The 17257-nt window shown below is 41.6% G+C and overlaps 1 protein-coding gene across 1 annotated transcript in view; it reads right to left on the bottom strand.

The window, feature by feature from the left end:
* UBA7 (ubiquitin like modifier activating enzyme 7) overlaps positions 1-17257 on the bottom strand; it is a 1199654-nt gene that overhangs the window by 579701 nt on the left and 602696 nt on the right. Inside the window, exon 21 of the mRNA XM_078661236.1 lies at positions 15078-15170. Within this exon, the coding sequence (XP_078517362.1) occupies positions 15078-15170 (93 nt within the window). The remainder of the gene's footprint in view (positions 1-15077; positions 15171-17257) is intronic.

Raw genomic sequence — 17257 nt, 5'->3', positions numbered from 1 at the left:
GAAACTGTAAGTTTAACCATGTTTGCCTGAGTGTTCCATTTCTACTAATGTCCTTTGACATCTGCTTTTTGGCTATTTCCTCCTCGTATGTAAATGTCATTATATGCAAGACATTGCGAGTATCTATTTTAAATAGAAAGGGATTCCATTTGTAAAGAAACTATTATTTCACAACTTTCCTTCCTACTACAATCATTTGTCAAAGCCTTCTTCTCGCTATCTACAAATACCTGCATAACACAGGCATGACATTGAACCGTGACTCTGAATTGAGCTCTGTAGGACTAACATGGTGTTCTGACGCTGAGACAAGAAAGATGATCCAGTCACGTTCCATCATTTGGAATCGAGGACTGCTCCTTCTTTCAAAACATACATCACGCAACATTGGTTAGTTCCTCTAAAGCTTGACTAAAAGTTATGCTTTTGGAATAAATGTCCTGACACAGTGGTGTAACCACTGGTGCGGGAGATCCAACGGCCCCCTCCGTCACTATGCATGGGCCGCGGTTAAGAGCGCCTGATTGGGTCAGAAGTGTGAGGGGGGCCCTCTAAGTACTTTGCAGGGGGGCCCCCTCAAGTTTGTTACGCCACTGTCCTGACAGTTCACTCTCATGGGTGGTAGCCCAAATCTCAAACCATTGTTAGAGATCTCCGCAGTAGGAGAACATTTGGGACAAAATGATCTTTTGTGCGCAATGGGCTGCCATAAAAAATATTATTTGTATTCCTTTTGGCCGTTCGATTAGTTAATAATTTAGAACCAGACATACCCGTTTATTCTCATAAAATTTACAGTTCCTTATTTACCTCCATGTAGATGCTCTCTTTTGTGCGTATCCTGTTAAACGCTATCAACATACACATCACAAACCCATGTTGGAAGCTAGGGCACTGGAGGAACCATATTATCAGATGTGTGGGAAAGAGTTTTACAAAATTTGTCTATAAAGAGATCGAAAATTTGATAAAAGACGTTACAAAGCCATTTTACACTGCGTTGGCAGAAAAGTTTTTTCCGTATACCCTCTTGGCTCAAAATTAAACTGATAATTCGTAAGAGAATCTTCCGTAAATCGATTCACGGCATTCGAGTCTACTTGTGAAAATGTGAGTGCTAGACTTTAAAGCCTTGAAGGCTGGGAAGAAAACTCTTATCAAGTTTGAAACTACAACAAATTATCATTGTTCACCTGGCTGCTCGTAAACGGTTGACAAAAAAACTCCAGTATTACTCCGCAAACAAACCTTTCAACCACACCGTCAGTTTCAAATTGCCCACCAGATAAAACAAGGCACAGATTGGAGACGGCATCACTTCCGCCACTCCCTCAGTGAACGTTGTAAAGACAATGTGCTTTGAGTAGGCGAACAGGAGAGATATCAACAGATATGCGATAAGAAGAAAGGATCGTTAAAACTTTAGCATATTGTCTGAATTGTAAAATTTTCAACATTGGGTGTGGCAACAGAGGTTGTGTTTCTTACACTCCATGAGGTATCATATTCAGAAGTAAAAGTGAGAGCAAGAGCTGCATCACAGATGTATGCTCAGGACAATTTATGTATTCCCATGGAGCCAAATAAGTGGCCATCTTAATTTCAGGCAACATAGCACTAGCTCCATGAAAGTAAGACCTCTAGAGAACAGTAATAGGGATGTGCTGTTGTCCATGGCTTTAACAAACACCATAACACTGTGAAGTAAGCAATGTGCGGGCACATTTTTCAGCTAAATCCTTACTCCAGCAAGAAATGATTGATTACAACAACTTAAGGACTAGGAGGTAGTTATACTGTGGGCAGGAATGACATTGCCTTACTTATAAATAAAAATACTAGTTTTCAATTTTTGCAGATTTTTAAGCTTAAATAGAGACAGAAAACTATCCGTGGTTGTATTTAGTTTTAGAAACAGGAAAATGTAATTTGGGCCTTCTTTTGAGACACTCTTATTGGTGTCAGTGAAAACAGTAAGGTAATTGGCAGCTCGGTGATTTAAAAAAAAAAAGAAGAAAAAAGGGGCACAATTCTCTAACTAAGTCTAAATAGGTATATACATGCATGTGTTTGTATGACAATGCTAATCTTTACAGAAGAGCGTATTTTATATTAAAAGCAGAAATCATACAGGTGCGAATGACATTTATCAGTGAAGTAAGTATGGAATAATACTGGATTTAATTTAGATCAAGCCTTGGCACACATACAGACAGTGTACGAACTTAATCACTTATATCAAAGACAGGCATTATATATATAGACACATTTAATGTTCTCTTGGTGTAGCTCTGGCCAACAAGAGAACAACAAGAGAACATTAAATTTGTCTATATATAATGCCTGTCTTTGATATAAGTGATTAACTTCGAACACTGTCTGTATGTGTGCCAAGGCGTGATCTAAATTGTTGTACAGATCTTTGGATCTGAATTGCGGGGTCTTGGGTGATTACCCCCTCCTTGAGCACCATATGCCAATATAATCAGTAATATTACACATACCGGCAAAAGGGAGCCAGGGCACAGTCATCCCATTTGGTTTTTCCGAATACTGGATTCAACGTAATGTTTTCAGCTAGCATAAAATAAATATGTAAAAATACTGACTGGTAGCATGGACAAAAATAAATATGGAGAAAGATAGATTGGAAAAGTCTCCCAAAAAATAAATGCCATAAAAACCAGAACCTGTACAAATTAGCCATAGAGAAGATTTTATTGAATCCTAGGTCCAGTGCTTAATTTGAGCTGGTTGTTGGCAGTGGGGATCACCGGCACTCCTTTTTGGGGACCAACACTTTTGTTCCACAGCAGACATTTACTGAGAGCAAGAGATGGAAAAACACACAAAGACGGACAAAGAGAAAGACAGAAAAACTGTCATAAAGAAAGAACGCAGGAACCTGCAGGAGTGAGCTAAAGGGGCACGGAGTGTCTGGTAGTGGATTAAAGAGGCACAATATGGATTTAGGACCTCGCAGACTTCGTATTCTGCACACCAACATTTAATTGCACCAGCCACGAGCTTCTGAGCAGAGCTCTGGACAATTGGCACCCATTCTTTTACAGATTAAGCACTGCCTAGGTCCTCAGAATATGACTATGCTCAACAGCTGAAGGCAGTCCAGCATTTCCTCAATTAATACCCGTGAGATAGTTAAATATGCAAAGGGTCTGAATGTGGGACTCACCTCTATATTCATTACCAATCCTAGAAAGCTGGCTCTCTGTAGCCATCGAGAAGTATAAACAAGCATTTGCAATGCAATCGGTCTTGCCTTTGAGACCTTATATGTATTTAGCTATGCAGCACATTAGCATGGGTGCTGAAACATTTACTGTTCTTTAACATGATGGAAAGTAAGAACCAAACTGCGTGACACGCCAGGTATGGGAACACATGGAGAGAAATATTGCCTTTCAGCAGGAAATGGTATAGTCCAAAAACTCTGTTTTTAATATAAAATCAGGGCCTTCGGTGGTCATATCACTGAAAATACAAGATTTGAAAAAAATATTATTGTCTACGGGTGCTCGTGGAAGACAATTTCTATTGACTGGAATCTAGAAAATGCTAAAGCGATTTTGGTATTTTACTGACCTCTGCTCGTCGTTTTCAATCAAGAAAGTTAAGTAGAGGCAGTTGCCAGAAATTTATAAAAAATAGACAGTCCCTCAGCAGAAAGCAATTATGGTATTTTACTGACCTCTACTGGTCCTTTTTTATTAAGACAGTTAAATAGAGGCAGTTGAACAGAAAAAAAGTCCCTAAGAGGAAGCAGACAAGTCCTACGGCTGATCTCCAAAGCCCACAAAGTACATACACATATAAGTATATACTAATATATAGGTATATACTAAAGTATATACAAGAGGTCTCGAATGCTTGATCTAAAAAGCAGTCATACATTGAAACATTACACATAGAAAAAACAATTTCTTACTTATAATGTAGGCTGCTGTCATGTTTTGTCAGGTTACTATATGAACACTAACCAAGAGTACTCCTACAAGTTGTAGCAAAGCATCAGATAGATGGTCGATGCTGTTAACCGATGAGAACCAAGTAAGCCTCTCATTACGAGTGGCCCAGCTTACAGTGCCCCTGAAAAAAACACCACATGGGTAGAAACTTATAGGGTTCAATGAACAGCACCTTTTACAAGTTATCCCCAATAATTGGGACTAAAATGTGGATTTGACTGCTTAGAACAGGAAAATCTGCATGTTCTGGTAATAATCAGCCTTTTACCCCAATTAAGTCCTGGCGGGTTCGACCAACCAAAATTTAACAGGGTTTGTGAACTTTATTCCACACAGTAATTAACGGGTGCAGTATAATTCACATAACCTATAATCTGTGCACTAAAGGGTTGGGAAACACTGGCCCACCCATAATGAGGGCCTTAGAGAGCTGGAATTGCCAAAAGTGAGTAAATGTTCCTTACTTTTGCATCTGGCCCTTTCACAACTTAAGGGGTTGGTTTATCAATACGAGAATTGTGAGAGGTGATAATAGCACAAATGAAGCATAAGGCCAATAAATAACAAAGGAGTATCTCATCAAAATGAGCACCAACTCTATATTGAGAATAATGCTCAGAAATGCATCTGCATTGACCCTACCGGCTTCTCAACATTTTAACTTACGTTTGCATAGGGTTTATGTGGTGAGATATTCAGATGCTTAGAGATCTCATTACACAAGACTGCCTGTCCTGGTATGGATTCTGATATTAAAGACATGTCTAGACTATGGATAATCTCTTTTGGATATTAGATTAAAGCTTACTCTGGATACAAGGAAAGGTCAACACAACCTCTTCTCGGACAGACTCAAGGAATCGGTTCATGCTGTTCCTGTTACTCCAGAAGCATCTTCACATCTCTGTTTGAGCCTTTTTGTCAATTTTCTTGCTCTTGTATTCATAGTAACATTGGACAATAATGCATTCATAACCCTGTTATTGCTGGTACCACGTTTACCAGCTCATTTCCTTTTAAGACGAAGGGAAGTGTGATCATTACAATGGCAGTTATTAACCTCCTTGCTATTGCTGATCAACGCTTAAGGTCTGGAAAAATAATAACTTATTTTTTTATACAGCGCTTAATACAGATGTATTTGTAACTTCTCAGTGTTGTCAATTATAGGTACTATGTTGTGCAACTGAATGGTACTGAAAGTATTAACCTATTAATGACGAAATGATCCAACACTGGGAAACAAACTCCTCACCTACGGAACACACCAATGTCCGAAGCAATTGAATAATTTGCTGGGCCACCCATCTCTTAACATTTTTAGAATTTGAATGGAGATTTTGTTGGTTGTCACCTTGGCAAACAGAGATTCAGCCTGGGGCTGGACTGGCTGTAGCGAGCACCGGGAGTTTTCCTGGTGGGCCGGAAGGGGGGGGCTGGTTTTGGTACAGGGGGGCGGTTTTGCAACAGTGCTGCAATATCGGCCTCCATTCCCAAAAGCAGCATCGGTGTTTCCCACCATCTGGATTGCTGGATCTACAGTGCGAATGTTGGGCTGGCTGGCCAATCCAACATGCGCACTGTAAAACAGTGCTGCCATCCTGCATTTGCAGGATTCAGCCCCGCTCCCACCATCGTGCTGTGCACAGCGCAAGCTGGTGCGGTGGTAAATAAATAAAATGGTATTAACATGCCATTTTATTTATTTCTGTTTGACTGCTGTACTCGCAGCAGGAGGGGCAACGCTCCTCCGCTCCCGAGGAGTAGTCGCCACTTACGCAAGAGGAAGGGAGGGAAGTGAACACAGGAAAAGTATGTGAAGGGGAGGAGAGTGGGGCCTGTGGAACAGTAAAGTGAGGTGCCGGGGTAGGGTGGCTAATGGAGTCTGTGAATGCTCTTGCCTTTAGGATAATGTAGGGGTATTTTGGTGTAGGACTGGCTAAAGGTGAGTGGGACCGGTGCGCTCAGACTTGAGTCCCGTGCTCTCCATGCCACTGGAATCAAGCTATCCTGGCTGAAGAGGGGTGAAACCCTGAAACCGGTCCTAGGATGCTTGTTTCCAGTCCAGGGAGGACCTGGCTTGGCAGTTCGGGCTGGACTGTTCCCATGGGACATAGGGTCAAGACTGATTTGCATATGGCTGGGTTCAAACTGGAATGGGATGGTGAGCAAAACACGATGGATTAAAGCCCAGATCTCTGTACTGGGGTGAATGTATGACATTGTTCTGCATTCAGTCCATCAACTGTTGTTTTTGCATTTGTCACCCTGAGTGGGACGGGTATGCTCAGACGCAGGCGCACAACACCCATTGGACTCACAGGGCTTCAGCACCCCCCGTCCCCCCCGTCGTGTGTGGTAGCCCGGGATGAGACAGCTTCCCGGGCACACACACAGCCGAACCCGAGCACTTCACGGGTCTTTTAAAGACCTTTTGCGTGTAAATGAGGCTTTGATGGTTTTCACCCCTTCTTAGTGCCCCTGCAGCTCCACCTTGCCTTTTGCTTAACGAATCAGCCCACCCGAAATGTTTTCTTACCCCCCCCGCCGCCCCCCGCCATCCACCGCCCCCCCCCCCCCCCCGAAATTTGACTCTAGGTGCGCCTCTGCTCAGACGTGAGTCCCGTGCTCTCTATGCCACTGGAATCAAGCTATCCTGGCTGAAGAGGAGTGAAACCCCGAAAACGGTCCTAGGATGCTAGTTTCCAGTCCAGGGAGGACCTGGCTTGGCAGTTCGGGCTGGACTTTTCCCATGTGGCACAGGGTCAAGACTGATTTGCATATGACTGGGTTCAAACTGGAACGGCATGGTGAGCAAAAAAACGATGGATTTAGGCCCAGATCTCTGTACTGGGGTGAATGTATGACATTGTACTGCATTCTGTCCATCAACTGTTATTTTTGCATTTGTCACCCCGAGTGGGACAGGTATGCTCAGAGGTGAGTCCCGTTTTCTCCATGCCACTGGAATCACGCTATCCTGGCTGAAGAGGAGTGAAACCCCGAAACCAGTCCTAGGATGCGTGTTTCCATTTCAGGGAGGACCTGGCTTGGCAGTTCAGGTTGCATATGGCTGGGTTCAAACTGGAATGGCATGGTGAGCAAAATAACGATGGATTTAGGCCCAGATCTTTGTACTGGGGTGAATGTATGACATTGTTCTGTATTCAGTCCATCAACTGTTGTTTTTGTAAAGGTGACTTTGAGGCAGGGAGCCAGGTTGGTAACCGCGCATAAGACGAGCCCTTGACAGTTGATGGAGGATAAGAGGGTAACAAGATTGTGGTTTTATGGGAAGGGAGGTGGCCAGGTGAGGGGGAAACAGGATTTGGAGAAGAGTTCATAAGAGAAGGAATCTGTGGCTGCCAATGAGGTTCACAACTGCACAAGCCTATCTGGTATATGAAGTATAATCATGTAATAAATATTATTCCTTAGAAGAGCCTCTGAAATTTTTGAACTTGTTGTTTTTGGATCCTGAATCATCCTTAAAAAAGTACTCCCTGGAATCAGGGAGCCCTTTCATCCCCACGATAATTTCAGAAGAATGAGGCTATCAAACGATGAAGCATGAGACAGACCTAGATTGGTGGGTGAGGGTTCGCCTTACATTTGTTTGTTTCCTGGATTCTTTCATGTACATATATACAAGTAATGAGGTCTCTTGTTAACAGTATAGTATTCACATGGAATTTCTATCCAATGTTCTGATTGCCTTGTTATTAAGTTATGACTGAGATAGAGCAATCAGCGATGGCCCATTCCCCTCTCGTTTCACTTCCTCTGATGAAGGTGTTAGTGGTTCTATCTGGTATGTGGCCAGATAAGGACAGAGATAATAGAAGCTGGTGGGCAAGGCCAGCAAAATGTTCCTGACACTAGTAGACTGCTCAAGGGCATTGGTCTGGAGAGAGGGCGGGGTATTGTGCAGCTCTCCTGATATTGGAGGCGAAGATGTGAGTGTTGAATTTATCTGGCAAGAAGCTGGTGATGGTTGGGTGCTTAAGACAAACAGCGTTTAAACTTTTTTTTAAAGATGTTATGAGGCTATGTCTTGGGAGCAGTGTATGGGGGATGTTAGGGGCTGAATTTGAAGAAGTGGAAATTAAGACTGTTGGATCTGGTGGTTCAGTGGAATAATGCCTCCACTGTAGGAATCAGTGTTTTACCTGATTGTTCGAATTCTGGTGGGTCTACTCAGCCTTTCACCCTTCCAAGGTTGATGAAATGAGTGCCATTGAATGGGGTATAAAAACATCAGTTATTGTGGCACGTATAGGGCAGAAGCGAAGACAGTGGAGGGGGGCCGGGTAAGAGGAGCAGTTAGATAGTGAACAAGATATACCAGTCAGTGGTAACAGGCCTACCATTTTTGGGAGGTTCAAACAACTGGAGACATCAAGGTGGGTTCAAGAGCGTAAATTGGCGGGGAAGCCAGAGGCTCAGTCATTATTGTAGGTTTGGATTCTGGCATTTTTAAATTTTGGTTAATTTATTCTGTGAAGGTCAAGTACAGTACATTGCAATTTTCGTTTGATTTATCAGTCACTCAGAAGGGTTGTAAGAAGTTGAGGGTGGCATGCCTAAGTTGCTGTATGATGACATTCACATGGGAAGGGAAAAGGACCCGGAAGTGTGGAGTGGGGACTTGAACAGGATATTTTTCTGCAGTTGATGGTGCCAGTTAGACTGGAACTCATGCGCTATGCAAGGAGTGGCCTTCCATGTCATATTATTCTTTTTAGAGGCGGACTAGCAGAATTTTAAATAAAGGTTTTTGATAAGTGCAACAGATATTGCCACGGGTCCTTTAATAAGAGTGTTCTACAATTGGGCAGTGGGTAATTTTAGGCGCAAGTTAGAAGAAATGAAATGGTGACAAGATCCACTGGAAAGAGCTTCGCCATGAGAAAATACCGGATTCTTGCACTACTGGTTGTCTTTTACCCCGATAGGGAGATGTGAGAATAATACTGAAAGTGGTTCAATCAGAGATCTTGTCTTAGAGACAAATGGCGTAGAGATGCGATTGTTAGAGAAAGGAAGTTAGCAGCTACTATGCAGCAAGTTAAAAGGAGAAAGCTAGAAGGAAGTTACTGAGAAGCGGGGGATTGGCCCATTCAAAGGAGGAAGGTCATGAGGAAGCTTGTAGAGGGTTTGCAATCGTAAATATGGAATGAAGAGAGTGGAGGAGAACAGGAGGCTACAGGAGTAATGATGAAGGCAGGAGGTTACAAGAAGTGGTGTCACAGAAATTAGTGGGATGGTGGAAGTGTAGACATTTGACTTGGAGAATGTTAAAAAATAACCTGTGGGGGTGACGTCAGGGGACCAAGAGGCAGAAATGAAGGTGTTGGCCCACACAATATGTAGATGTTCTGGTTGGCTCCCCAGAGAGGGTACCATCCGCTGTCGTCACTACGGAACTGTACGCGCTTGCCCAGTTTACTGCTATCTCTCTTGAGGAGTAAGAATCGGCTATCCTGAATTGTAAATTTGGCTCTCCGGTTGATCCTTATCCTACCTCAGTTCTAGCGAGGGTAGCACAAGTGTTTTAAATTAGGTTTTTATTACCTCATTATCTTCAGGGACAGTGCCACCTAGCTGGAAGCAGGCAATGGTTGTGCCTTTTAAAAAAAAAAAATTCAACGACCCTCGTTTGCTGTTTAATTTTAGACCAATTTCACTTCTTCCAGCTTCAAGCAAACTGCTCAAGAAATTGGTTAATGCCCAGCTCTCCAATTTCTTGGAACATCCTCATCACAGCACAGAGACAGCCTTGCTTGAAGTATCTAACTATATTAAACTTATTTTGGATCAAGGGAAGAAAGCTGCTTTGAACTTACTAAATTTTTCAGCTGCATTCAATAAATTTTACTTCAACACCTTGCTGACATTTGGGTGAGTAGCCAGGTACTCAATTGGATCTAGTCTTTCTGGATAACAGAGGGCAGGCGGTCTGGTTGGCTCCTTTTACCTCTGTTATTAAGCCTTTACTTTGAGGGGAGCCTCAAGAGTCTTCTCTAAGCCCAACTCTGTTAAATGTCTATATGGCACCTAAGGTTGAGTTATGGTTTTAAAGTTATTCCCTATGCAGATGACACCCAGTTGCTCCTATCCTTTAAGAGTGACTTGACTACCATGTAAGAAACCTTTGAAGCCTGTCTTTCAGCAGTTCTTGACTGGATGTGTGATGGTCATTTGAAATGTAATGCAGAGAAGACTGAGATATTGCTGTTTGGCAATGTTCGTTCTAATTTGTGAGGGGACGGATGGCCTTCTTCTTTACCAGCTCCCTTCCAGTCTAACACTGGTGCCAAGAATCTGGGTACAGAGGAAACCATCATCGTAGATACCTTATGGATACTCTACATAGATTCTCCAGTGGGCTGCTTGAGAAGGAATACGATTTATGGCTCCGTCATGGTGTCGCAGAGAATACGGAGTGCCATCAGAATGTGTAATTACCATCTCTTATGCTTGAGAGAGTTGACGGACTCCGTATGGGCTTCATTGGCGTGCTGCCATGGTCCAGTTGTATAATGTATGGATGGTAAGAGTAGTTCTTGTTTGGGTTTTGATGTTGTGCATTGGTCTACGTCCCAGTGACATGACCCTCCTTACTGGAGTCCATACGTCTAAAGGTTTAGGGGCAACCATCTAGTATTGTAGTGTATAATTAATTCTGTTTCAGGATGCAGCAGTTGGATAATTTTGAACTGTACACTTAATTATATTACATTTGAATGTGTGATTGGTTAATCAAACGAAGTTACTTGTACGGTTGAGTCAGTTATTGGTACAATGTGTATACATATCTGTGTAGATCTGTCATTATTTGGTGAGGTGTATGTGTGCTTATGTCATTGGTGATGTATGTCACCAAAGAGAGGAGAAAATTGCATTTGATTACGGTCCAGCCACCTTGTAGGAATGTGTATGAAACTAAGAATAATGGATCCTTCTATAATTTAAGAAATGTAAACAAGCAATTTAGATTTGCGAATGATTTTCTCAATTTAGGAATCAGTTGATTCAAGAATAGTTACGCGATATCTATCGTAAGCAAATTATTCATCTTTGATGCCAGTGATGTTCAATATAATTGTCGCAACAAAGGTAAGTATACAAGAGACATCTATAGTTATTTTAACAAAAGGTGAAAGTATTATAACTGCTACAGTATTGAGTAATAGATTTTTAAACTGCATTTAAAATCATGAAAATATTATGGTGTTGCAGCAAGTGATGATTACATTAAACCTATATATGTATAGGATGATCAAGGGTTTCGCATCGGTAGCCATGATTTCATGGTCTTCCGGGGATAATAGTCTACCTTTGTGTTGCTTCTCGCCCTTTTGTCATCATTCAGCACAGACTCATTACTATGATGGCTAATGGCTAAAATCAGTGTGAAAAGACTACTTAGTTAACATCGCGCTATACACACACATTAATTCACCATAAACATCAGAGACAATAAGTTAACATGGTAATGATTTTTAATGACCTGGAGTCCTCGCACCTTTTCCTATAGACAAAATCAGCATGACTTCACAAACATTGGTCTGTTTAAAGATTAGGAAATGTGTTTCTGATCTCAGTTTCTGTTGCATGATGTTTTCTAATAGCGCACTGAAGAGCATAGGTAAGTGAGTGAGTGAACATCTCTGCACATTAGGCCTAAACCACTTTCAGTGTAGAAAGCAAAGATGGCAGGTTGATTACACAGCAATCTGTGACCAATTAATGAAAACTAGCTTCAGACTTGTCTTTTAATGGTGACTTACACATGTTGCTCAAAGGCAATTTGAACATATGTATGCATTTTAATTTGTGATGTTTACACAGTGCAGCATAAGTGGGGAGCAGCGGAGCCGCAGTTCAGAGTAAAGAGTATTTTCTTTGATTAGAAGTGATTGAGACTAATCTTGTGGTTGCATGTGGTAAGGTATGCTGGTCTAAGTTGCCTTTTCTGAAGTTACTGGTGGAGCTGAAACAGCAGTCAAAACACTAGCTTCTGATGGTTGTATGTTACAATGTTCCATGACAAAATGTAGTCTTTTAATACCTCCTATCAAGAATACCAGCTAGTACAATAGCATCAAAGTACATATATACAGGTAAGTGTCGATTCTTCACTTTTTAACACCATATTTACGTACCTTGAATATTTATAGATCCACAAGGGACATTGATGTGGAGCTAAGAAGACTACATCTCTACTAACCTCTATATAGTTACATTCACAGTATTGTGGTAGAGAGGATGATGTTTAAAACTCGTTTTGAAGAAGAGTACATTAAATGGCTCAGAAAAATGACAATGTTGTCTTTTAGCTGACACTTGGCATGAAGCACAGCTGAAAAGGCGAGGGTTATCATCCTGGACACTGGCTCAGAATTTGTGAAGGAGACAAGAATCTTGGCCTTCATGCTAAGGGAGAAAAACATGTTACAGTCACGGTTGGGTCAACGAAGAGTACATTTTATGTACCCCTGTCTGAAAAGTATCAAAGAGGTATTTCACACTTCTGCAACAGGCTGAGGAATATGATTTGTTGACATCATTTTCATATGTAGTGGGCCTGTTAGTCATTTAACAACAAATACCATTCTCTTTCCATATCACACAGTATATTAAAATATTGTTAGTTTTTAGTTCTGTCACAGCTTCCTCTGATACCTATTGTTTCAGGCGCCCTATGCAAATGTTTTAAATCGAAAATCATACAAAAACTCTGGTATTTTAAATAAAGCAGTGAAAGATTTAGATTCTGCAGGAAAAAACCCTTCTCCTAAATTTTGTATCCAGCCTGTATTTTGGATGCACTATCCCAAGATATAATATATCCTCCGTAGAGGTAATTCCAGTCTCTAGTAAGCTCTGAAAGCTTCAGCTGAACCTAACTAAAGTATCACAGAAAAAAATGATGCCTAGGAAAGGATCAATAACTATAAATGAAAGTAAGGGATGAATAAATTATCTCTTACTATTTCAAATTAATGAAAAAAAGCATCAATCTATATATTTGAAATTCTTCTATGACCAAACGTATCACACAATACAGAGTTTATATTGTACTTATTTGTTTTTATTTATGTATATTTTTGTTGTCTTTATATTTTTGGGTAAATATTTTCTTTCTTATCTCAAGAAAGACTACAACATTTATATATATATACACATCACCATAACATATATACACAAACCACATATAGGTTCAATACAAATACCAAATACAAAAAATATATATACACACTATATACATTGACAAACTCCACATATATTACACCTACATATATAGTAGCCCTTATTTTTTAACAAAGGATGCTTTGAAAATTATATAAGAAGCATTCCTATCATACAAGAGCAACCAACCAACTAGTTTTTGATGAGTCATCCTGACTAACCGTACAGTCTCTTTAGCACTCCTAGTATTTGCCAATCTGTACCCCCATTATCAATTAGACGGTGCTACACTTACAACACTGTGTGCTAATATTACATAGGGTATCTACTTCCACCGCCCGGTGCGTGGACCAGTGCACAACCACTGGTTTAATATTAGCAGCTTTATAATGAGAGTAATCCGATCTCTCTCCACACATGCTCCTGACACCATGCGGAGAGTTTGTTTCCCAGTAGTTTTTTCTATTACTTCTTCCTGATGTTTTCCCTATCATAATAAATATACATTGTGTTTTTGAGAGACTTTCATAACCGACATCTTTGCACTTTTGCCAAGTGCACAGCCCGTTGTGTCTTTTTACTTTATGTCTATTTTTACTTTACATTTCTATGATTAACGATGACTCTTGGCATGCGCTGTAATGATTGAATAGCCGAGGCGCGCACCCAGGCCCTTTGGGCACACCTCTAAAACAGGAAGTGAGTATTGCTCTCCCCTAGCAGGTTAGCGGTCTTATTGGCAACCACCACGAGGACGCTGACGCCAGCATGCCTTCCGCATATAAGAGGCCACCCGCCACACCCCTCTGGCATCTCCAGAGCTACGGCCGAACAGGTCTCTTCCCCAGTGAGTGAGTAACCTTGAAGAAGTAAGTGCTAGTAATCTTACCAGGTTGTCTTGAACCTCCCATGACAGTGGATGATTCTCTTCAGCTGCACCTAACTTCTTGGGGGAAACTCTATCTCTTAACCCACAGGGTCTGACTACAGGTGTCCCTCCTTCCTCGATTTGGACTCATGAAGCCTATTAGGGTCGCTTTCATTTATGTAATATTTTGATTGACAATACGATTCCCATTTGGGGTCCAGTGCAGTGTGTGTATGTTCTCAGTTTTGTGTATTGTGTGTCCACGTTTTTTCCAAGATTATAATTACACTTCACAGTGTGCTCACGTGTTCTGAGAAATATATCACTACTCGCTATTTAAAACGCACGAAGAACAAATCTTTTATAAGGCCAATAGGCCATGCGTATTTTTAAAGATTCTCTTTTCTTTCCTTTTTGAGAAATTAGAACAGACGTACTGAGGAAAGTACCCACACACCCTAGCTGTTAACAAACGTGTGATCATGGTTTTCTGTTCTCAGAAAAAACAATTCCAATCAATTGCTGTATTTGGATGGTAGAGGTGCCCCATCTTATCTGTATGTGAATGGTGCACCTGATGCAGTCATTTCACATAAGGCATTTCAGGTCATTGCACTTTTCCAGTCACTTACCCACCCCTTTGTACAGGCTAGTCCTGTGGCTTAGTAGTACTCTTCACTAGAATTCAGGGTCTCCACATTTGCCAACCCTGACTAATTAAAACCACTACTGTGTTGGTATCGGTGTGCTCATTCACCAACAAGGTGCTTTGGAGACGGCTGCAACCTTCGTCTTACGCACTACTGGCTCTGGATTCAAACTCATACCCCTATCATGGTAACGAGAGTGGTTCACCAAGTCACGAGTGTGGTGCAACTGTGAAATGGTTAATGCACAAGTTCATCGTAGTGAAGAGGGAGCAGGAAAAAGAAGAAAGAGGGTCCGAGTCAAATAAAAAGACTCATGAACAAGAGGAGTCTGAATTGTAAACATATACCCAACACATGGCTCCCACTCAGCGCCTTTACCTTGTGCCGATCAGCCTGGGGTATGCAGTAATTCTCAGCTCGGAGGTTGGAGGCTGCCACTATGAAGTCCATGTGGAAGTTGCTATCATCATCCTGTGGGCAAACAACCAGGAATAAACATTTAGAGATGCAAACAAAAGACAACTTGAATGAAAAAGAAAAATGTCACATAAAAATGGGGAAATGAACAGTGCATTACTTCACAATGGTCAGGGTTGACCCAACGGTGAAATCCTCAAAGTGTGACTCCTTTCCTCACCCCTCCTCATGCACTGCGTTGGATTTCCATTTAGTAATTCTCTTCAGTGGAGTCTTATTTAGTAATTCTGTATATCTAAAGTTATGCATTACAACTAAGTTTAACTCCTGCTCAAATCGAAGGTTTCAATAACTTCAATTGCTCACCACTCATTCACAACATCTCTGATCTCATCAAGCCAACGGAGATTTACCACTTCCCGGTCAGTGGCCTCTTTGACTTCAGTGGAGTCTCACTCATTGTCAAGTCACTCACCTCACATGCTTCAATGGAGTTTCACCTTTGAAAAGATGCTCTTCAACAGGGAAGCATTCATTGCCACACCACTTTCTTCACACATGAGTGGAGGCTCACTCAATGCCACACACCACTGACACCTTACACTCCAGCAGACTGTCAGCCATTGACTAGAGAGTGGTTTCATGTTAGGCTTTGGTCTCCAGCCATGGCTCTTGTCTTGGTGTGATTTATCTACACCTCTGGGAAGGGGTGTGCGTTTCTGACCACGATACCGGGTCCATTTTGTTCATGGAAATAGAGTGTATCAGATGCAGAAGTGTTGACAAAGTCCTGCATGGTGTGCTCAACCTGTTGAAGGCAAACTAGATGCCTTGAAGCAGCATGATCGGATATCAGGTAGGAGAAGGTTGGGAGTAGAGATGGATGACAATTGGGAATAATGGTGGATTGGTGGGAAGATGAAGGGTGACCACAGAGGGCAGTAGGGGGCTAGGACGATTACTGTGGCAAGTTGAAGGATAAACGAGGGCAGGACAAATGAATGAATGAAAGGTACACAGGAGTCCCAGAGGCACCAAATCCATGAAACAGATCAGGTATGAAAAGCCTAGTCTAATGGCACATGAGTGAGGAATACTACAGAGGTTTTTGGAATATCACTGCTTGTGTGGCTTTTGAATACACTTCATCATACATAAGGTCAAAACTTAACATAGAGCATCATCCTCTCTTGGTCATTACATATCTGCGCTCCTCCATCTCAGTGAAGTCTGTTTTCCTTTCGCCATTTGTTTACCTAATCACACCTTCTCCATCTTCTCGAAAGAAGAGAAGGAGACCTCTGTAAATCTGCACTGGGATAAGGAAGGCCAACGCCTACAGTATGGAAGAAAGGAACTAGGTAAGTGGTATTCCCGGGTAGTGGAAGCAGTGTCAGACCATGAACAAGAGAGTATTCCTCAAGAGACGAGAGCTGTAAAACATGGAAAAATAATAACTCTTGGAAGCTCTTCCTACTACTGTCTGTGCCACTCTCCGTGATCTATCTTCTTTAGACATAACAACCTGAGCCCGCGTGTTACTGAAACCATCCTATGTGGCTGCCACATGTTTGTTATAACATGAGTAGTAGAATCTAATTCTAGTCATCAGAGGTCATGCTCTGTTATTGGCATTATAATCTCAACGTCACGTGACACGAAACTATAGTATGTTATTAGCGTGTGCTTGCTATAACATTAGGAAGAACTAGGTCTCTTAACGTGGAATGTAAATGGGCTAGGCAATGAGCAAAAATGGGAATATATAAAGGAATCCATAAATAAAGTGGACATTGCCTGCCTGCAAGAGACCTGGTTATGCGACGTCACCCCAACCCTTGACGGATATGCCCAGATACATCAGCCTGCCATAAAGAAAAATCGTGGGAGGCCCTCGGGGGGGCTGTTGACATTGGTATCAACAAAAGTAATGAGGGAAATAAAACTGTTGAATACAAAATGTAAATGGGTACAATTAAGTAGAATTGAATTGCTGACGGTGGATCTAAACTATAGAATGTTGATTTTAATGAATGTATACATGCAGTGGGACAATGGGGAGCAGTATGAAAGGGAAATTAGGTGTTTTAAAGAGGATGTAGATAGTACTCTAGAAAATTATCCTGCAGACATAATAATGA

Source organism: Lissotriton helveticus, chromosome 9 (assembly GCF_964261635.1).
Source record: "Lissotriton helveticus chromosome 9, aLisHel1.1, whole genome shotgun sequence".
Lineage (NCBI taxonomy): Eukaryota > Metazoa > Chordata > Amphibia > Caudata > Salamandridae > Lissotriton > Lissotriton helveticus.
This window is presented reverse-complemented; position numbering and strand designations above follow the sequence as displayed.